Here is a 5,750-nt window from a genome sequence, read left to right on the forward strand (position 1 = left end):
AATTGATTTGTGATCGTATTGAATTTATTCAAGTGTTGGGCCACAGACATACCTTTTGACATATTCCGATTGAACAATTTTTTCATCAAGTACACTTTTTTATTCGCCAATGACTTTTCATACATACTTGACAAAATCGTCATGAGATCCGCCGTGGTTCTCTCCTTACTGACATTGTGTGCCACTGTTATGGACAAGGTCAGCCGAACAATCCCCATAACCTGTTAATCTAACAGGGTCCACTCAGCATCATCCATACTCTTCGACTTTTTTTCCCAACAGTGGAAGATGGAGTCTCTTCCCAAAGAGATATTCCTCAATCTACATCTTCTACTACCCAAAATCAGTGCCGTCAAATTTCTCGATTCTGGATGCTTTCACTTTATCTCTAGCTATCGCTCTCCTTCAGATCCAACTGGCTCTAATACCAGTTGTTGTGCAAAAACAAACACCAACTATAGCAAACAAAAGTAAAAGCAATCACGATTAAGCACATGATGCACAATATACGTGGTTCGACAAATTGTCTACGTCTACAGAGCTGTAGAAATCTTATTAACCATAGAAGATTATAATCACTCAATCTCAACTCACACTCTTTAGGACTTTTTACTCTCTCTCTCACAATATGTGTTCACTTGACAATTGTTCTCTCACAAAATATGCTGAAAGTCGTACAAAACAAGTCAAATATGACATATATATAGTAAATGGTGTTGGAAACCGCGGCAAAATATGCATTTTTCGTTCAAGCGAAGTGTCGAGCATGGATCGAGCGAATGATAAAAACAGCATTGGTTGGGCAGGGTGTCGAGCGGGGCTCGAGCGAACACTAGGGTTTGTGTCTAGCTCAAGCTCACTGTCATGCGAGACAAGAGCAATCTTATAGGTTGAGCTTCGCTCGAGCCCACTGTCGAGCGCACATCAAGCAAATACTCTGTTTCTCGATTTTCAACTCCAAAACCAGTCTCCACATATACCCTAACACCTTTAGCTAGGGAACCCCCTAAAGGGTTGTACTACTCAAATCGTCCATTCATCCACACTGTCTTAATCTAACCCACCACCGCCCTGTCTATTCAGCCTTGATTGAGCACTAGCCTGGTAACAATGCCTCCTCCCCTGCCAAGGTTAGGCTTCGAAATGGCCGCAGCTATGCCACAAGCGATGTGTCTTACGGTTAAAGCTTCACATGTTTGTCAAGGAAACAAATGGAGGCATGATCGATAATAGAATCTCAAAAGCCTTTTGTATGTGTTGTTCGTGTGCAAACATACATCAAATGGTTCCAGTTTAACAAGATAAAAAAGATGCAAAGAATCCCAAAATTGTCGGCTCATTCCAACAATATTCTATTAAATTTAGGATGACTGAGAATATGTAACACCCCGCTACCCAAAAAAATCATTTTTAAAATTTTCGGAAAAATGGTGTGCTACTAAACTTGAACATAAAAAAAATTTTCATCTAATGAAGCGCCAAAGATTCCTTATAATACAATCTTTATCAAATACTTAAAATCTAAAAGAGAGTCTGTGGAAGCACTTATTTAAAATCACTAAAGTCTCATGTACTTATCAAAATAATTTATTAAATTAAAATAATAAAACTAAGCATAACATAAACTGTTTAGGTCTCTGCCTCGCCCTTGGGTCAGGTCTTGTCCTGCAGTCCCATTCTCATAAAGATTATCACCTGGATGGTTCAAAAAAATAAAAATATATAAAAATGAGTTGAATACTCAATAAACAACACATCGTATAGTAAACATCATAAACATAAAGTTTCTTGAAAAATATGCATACTCATAAATATATACGTAAATAACTTGAACATGAACTTATATTTCACTTGTCATAGGCTAGTACCCATTGTTGACCTAGGGTTAGTGAATCAAGTAGATTCCAATTTTGTCTGTGACCGCGGGTTGTGGAATCCATACATAAGGAATACACATTGGGTGCACTACTAGCATGTACAACTTGACAATGCAATATGCCCATAATATATGGTACCGTCTTCATATCATATCATAACATAAGCCGTTATATATTTTATCATTTGTACTTTATCATAATCATACTTGCATACTTGTCATATCATAGATTTCAAATTAAATCGAATTATTTCATAAAAGTCCATGATACCTGTGTAGAAGTTTGGTTTTCTCATTTATTGTATCAGGGTTTGAGGATGATAGAAGCTTTACAACATATGTATGCAAATCTATCTTTGACAGAGAGGGAAAATGAGGAAATTTTGTTGGATGTGAGCAAGGTAGAGGAAGTACTTGAGAGGGGTGGAAATTGTTCCATCATAAAACTTTTGATGAGAAAGCATTCTAACCATAAGGCCTTCAAACAAACAATGAGGAAGATTTGGAGGCTTGTTAAGGGTGTTAAATTTTGAGATTTAAACTCAATTTTTATTCTTGTTGAATTTGAGGATGCAAGGGATAAGTCAAAAGTTATGCATGAAGGTCCTTGGACTTTTGATAAACATTTGTTGCTTCTGTAGGATTTCGAAGGTAAGTTGTAGATTAATAATCTTGAATTGGTTCATGTTCCTTTCTGGGTACGTATCTATGACTTGCTTCTTATGGCACGAAATTCATATGTTGGTAATCTGGTTGGTAACACATTGGGTGAGGTGTTGGAAGTGGACTTGGATATTGGTGAGATGGAGTGGGGAGAGTATATGAGAGTAAGAGTGAATCTTGATATTTCAAAACCTTTGCTATGACGGAAGCGCATGAGGGTAGGGGATGGATTGTCCTGTTGGCTTCATTTTTCTTATGAAAGGTTACCAGATTTTTGCTATCACTATGGGTTGGTGGGACATACTCTGCATGGATGTGATGAGGTTGAAGCAATCCATTTGAATGTTGATAATCATCCTTATGGCAAGGCATGCTTAGAATGTTAGTGATATTGAAATGTGGTGGGATGATTGTCCTTCATTTGTAAGTCAAGCTGTTTGGTTTGACAAAAAGCAATTTGTTGCAAGAACCTTATTTGATTCAATGAATGAGATGTTGGTTATAAAAAGAAAAAATATGAATTTTTATAATTTGGTATGTAAAAATAGGCTTCCAATGGAGGGCGTACATGTAAATATCTATAAAAGACATTGTTTACCATACATATGTGTAAGGATATGATCATACTACTTACCTTGTGGCGTTACTCTTAAAATCTCACTTCGTAGCTAGTTATCTATACGATATACTATACGTCACTAAATTTTATAGAAAACTTGCTTGGTACATTTAATTAAATAGATACTTAGGAACAACTTTAATAGTTATAATATTATATACCTAAATTCATAAATGCTTAATAACATAATTTAGAGTCTTTAGAATTTTCCAAAAAAAAAATGAAAATTAAAATTTATAGACCAGTATATGCCTAAGTAAAACCTAGCACATGTAAAACAATATAGAATGATTTTATGTGAAAGCATAATCAAGCCCAACCCGATTCTAAAACATAAATTCAAATTTTATGTCTATATAATTAAGGATAATAATAGGTTTACTACTTCATACCACTCATTTATTAATTTTTTTTATTTATTTAAGTTTTTTTTTAATTTTTTTAACTTAATGGTTGAAGAAGTAACTATTAATGAAGTTGTATATATATTTTTTTAATTTTTTTTCTTAATGATTAAGGATGTTAAAAAAATACTTAAAAAAATAAAAAATAAAATAAAAACTTTAAATACACTATAAAATAATAAAAGAATTATAAAAAAATAATAAATCTATCATTACGCATATGGTAATGAAAATAATGTGAAAAAAACATCAACAAAAGTCTTTCAAATGTTCTACGTAAGTTCATGACAAGATCTTGATGGCATTTTGTGCAGAATCTATGAATGGCAATACTGTAAATAACGGAAGTGCATGGTTTAAAAGCTAAGGTACTCTCTCTCTCTCCAAAAGCAAAGTGAGTTGTCTTTTCTCGTAAAAAAATACAATTTCATCAAAGCTGTTCCACATAATTTCAAGGACATAAGGGTAATATTATTCAAAAGCGTACGTGTAGCGAGCTTTATTTACAAAACTTGAAAAAACCACTTTCAGCTTTGACAAAATGAACAAGCTGCAGACATTTAGAAACAAAGGCATGTTCATTGAATGAAATGGAGTTGAATAATGCCAACTAAGAAATTTGTGTGTAGGGAAGATTTAGATGCATAATTTAATTTATAGTTTAGAATTTTTTTATATTGATTAATCACAGTTATTATTTCAATTTTATTGAATGAGAGTTTAAAATAAGACGCAATAATTCAATAAGAGAGTTTAAAATAAAGATATATTTTAATAATTAAATAATTCATTTAACTAATGATTTTGAATGACTGAGATTGTATAAAAAACTTCAATCAGTGATGATTTTAAATTGAAATAAACTTCTAATTGTCGGTCTTTAAATTTTAAAATAATTCTAACTCGTTAAATAAAAATAAATAAGATTTAATTTAGTTATTAAGCTAACTTAAAACTAATAATCAATTTCAATAATGAATCACTCGTTGGCTTATCCAATATAACTCATTAAATATAATTTAGGCATAATAAAAATTATTAATATTCTGACCTTAAAATTATTATGCTGAGCCATCCTCACACAAGCAATATTCGCAGCAGCAACAGAACAACTTAGAAACACTGCAAATGAGAAATAAAGCAAACAAAGCAAGGGGAGATGAAAATTATCAAAACAGAGAACGAAGATCATACAAGCAAAATCAAAATAGAGAAATAAAGGATGCAAATCAAACGTACCATATTTTCATAGTACCGCTAGCACCCCTAGTTGTAGTTTCAACGGGAGGCATGTGTTGGGGATACCCTGCTGTAGGGTCAGTACCACGGGTTGGGTAACCAATTGGTGGAGGTGGTGCAACATAATCAGGAACTTGAACGTTGCCCTGATCTACTACTGCCTGTGGATGGCCATAGCTCGGCGGATATGCAGTCACAGGTGGGGGATATGCCTCTGCAATTTCAATATAAATGAACCAAAATCAAAGATCCATCAATCCAAAAGTTTCTTGACAATAAGAAAATATAGTAAACAATTCAACTTTTTCAAATTTTAAAATAATAATAATATTTTAACAATATAATATTTTATTCAACTTTTAACTTTTATCTAAAAATATATCATTTTATATCATCTCATCTCACTGTCCAAACCGAATCTTAACTTTGCATGCCAATTAATTTCCTTTAGAAAAGTTGGGCCTCTCTAATAAAAAAACTGGTCGCGCCACTGTCAACATACTTCTTAAGATTCTACTTGAGGCACTTTACTTACCAGGAGCTTGCCGCTGATCAAAGTGGCTCATGACTGAAAATCAGATGCTTACGAAATGCGATAGAGATAGAGATAGAGAGAGGGTCGAATGAGAAGTTGAGGAATTTTGGGTGCATTTATAAGTCTTGTAATCAGTGGACGATAACCAGGCGTTGATTTCAACATAAAATCCAAAGCGCTGTGGTGTTGCCTTGATTCTCATTCACGCTACTTGGATGTACAAAACAAGTGGCATAATACAATTCTTACTGTATACTCTAATCATTCAAAAGAGACAGAGAAAACCCACAACCTCTCCATCAAAGTCTATCCACAAACACTACTAAATTATAAAACAATGACTAGCTATAAAAGGACACAAAAAAAAATAATAAAATAAAGGAAGAAAAAAAGAATCCCAAGTCTCAACTAACA

General features: G+C 33.3%; 1 protein-coding gene across 1 annotated transcript; it reads right to left on the reverse strand.

Moving 5' to 3' along the window:
* Positions 1–1,333: 1,333 nt before the first annotated feature.
* Positions 1,334–5,540, reverse strand: LOC121268777 (cysteine-rich and transmembrane domain-containing protein WIH2-like). Its single transcript, XM_041173036.1, has 4 exons — positions 5,337–5,540; positions 4,802–5,015; positions 4,614–4,684; positions 1,334–1,695 (listed from the first exon to the last, which is right to left on the reverse strand). The coding sequence occupies exons 1-3, from the start codon at positions 5,365–5,367 to the stop codon at positions 4,624–4,626; spliced, it is 306 nt and encodes a 101-aa protein (XP_041028970.1). The 5' UTR covers positions 5,368–5,540; the 3' UTR covers positions 1,334–1,695; positions 4,614–4,623.
* Between the last annotated feature and the right edge of the window lie 210 nt (positions 5,541–5,750).

Source organism: Juglans microcarpa x Juglans regia, chromosome 6D, assembly GCF_004785595.1.
Source record: "Juglans microcarpa x Juglans regia isolate MS1-56 chromosome 6D, Jm3101_v1.0, whole genome shotgun sequence".
Taxonomy (NCBI): Eukaryota; Viridiplantae; Streptophyta; class Magnoliopsida; order Fagales; family Juglandaceae; genus Juglans; species Juglans microcarpa x Juglans regia.

What these genes read in the sequence shown, in the direction of transcription:
- LOC121268777 (XM_041173036.1), bottom strand. Translation starts at nt 5,367, where the DNA reads ATGAGCCACTTTGATCAGCGGCAAGCTCCTG. An exon ending in TGATCAGCGGCAAGCTCCTG is followed by an intron (nt 5,016 to 5,336) that starts GTAAGTAAAGTG and finishes TTGAAATTGCAG; the next exon opens with AGGCATATCCCCCACCTGTG. An exon ending in AGCGGTACTATGAAAATATG is followed by an intron (nt 4,685 to 4,801) that starts GTACGTTTGATT and finishes TCTCATTTGCAG; the next exon opens with TGTTTCTAAGTTGTTCTGTT.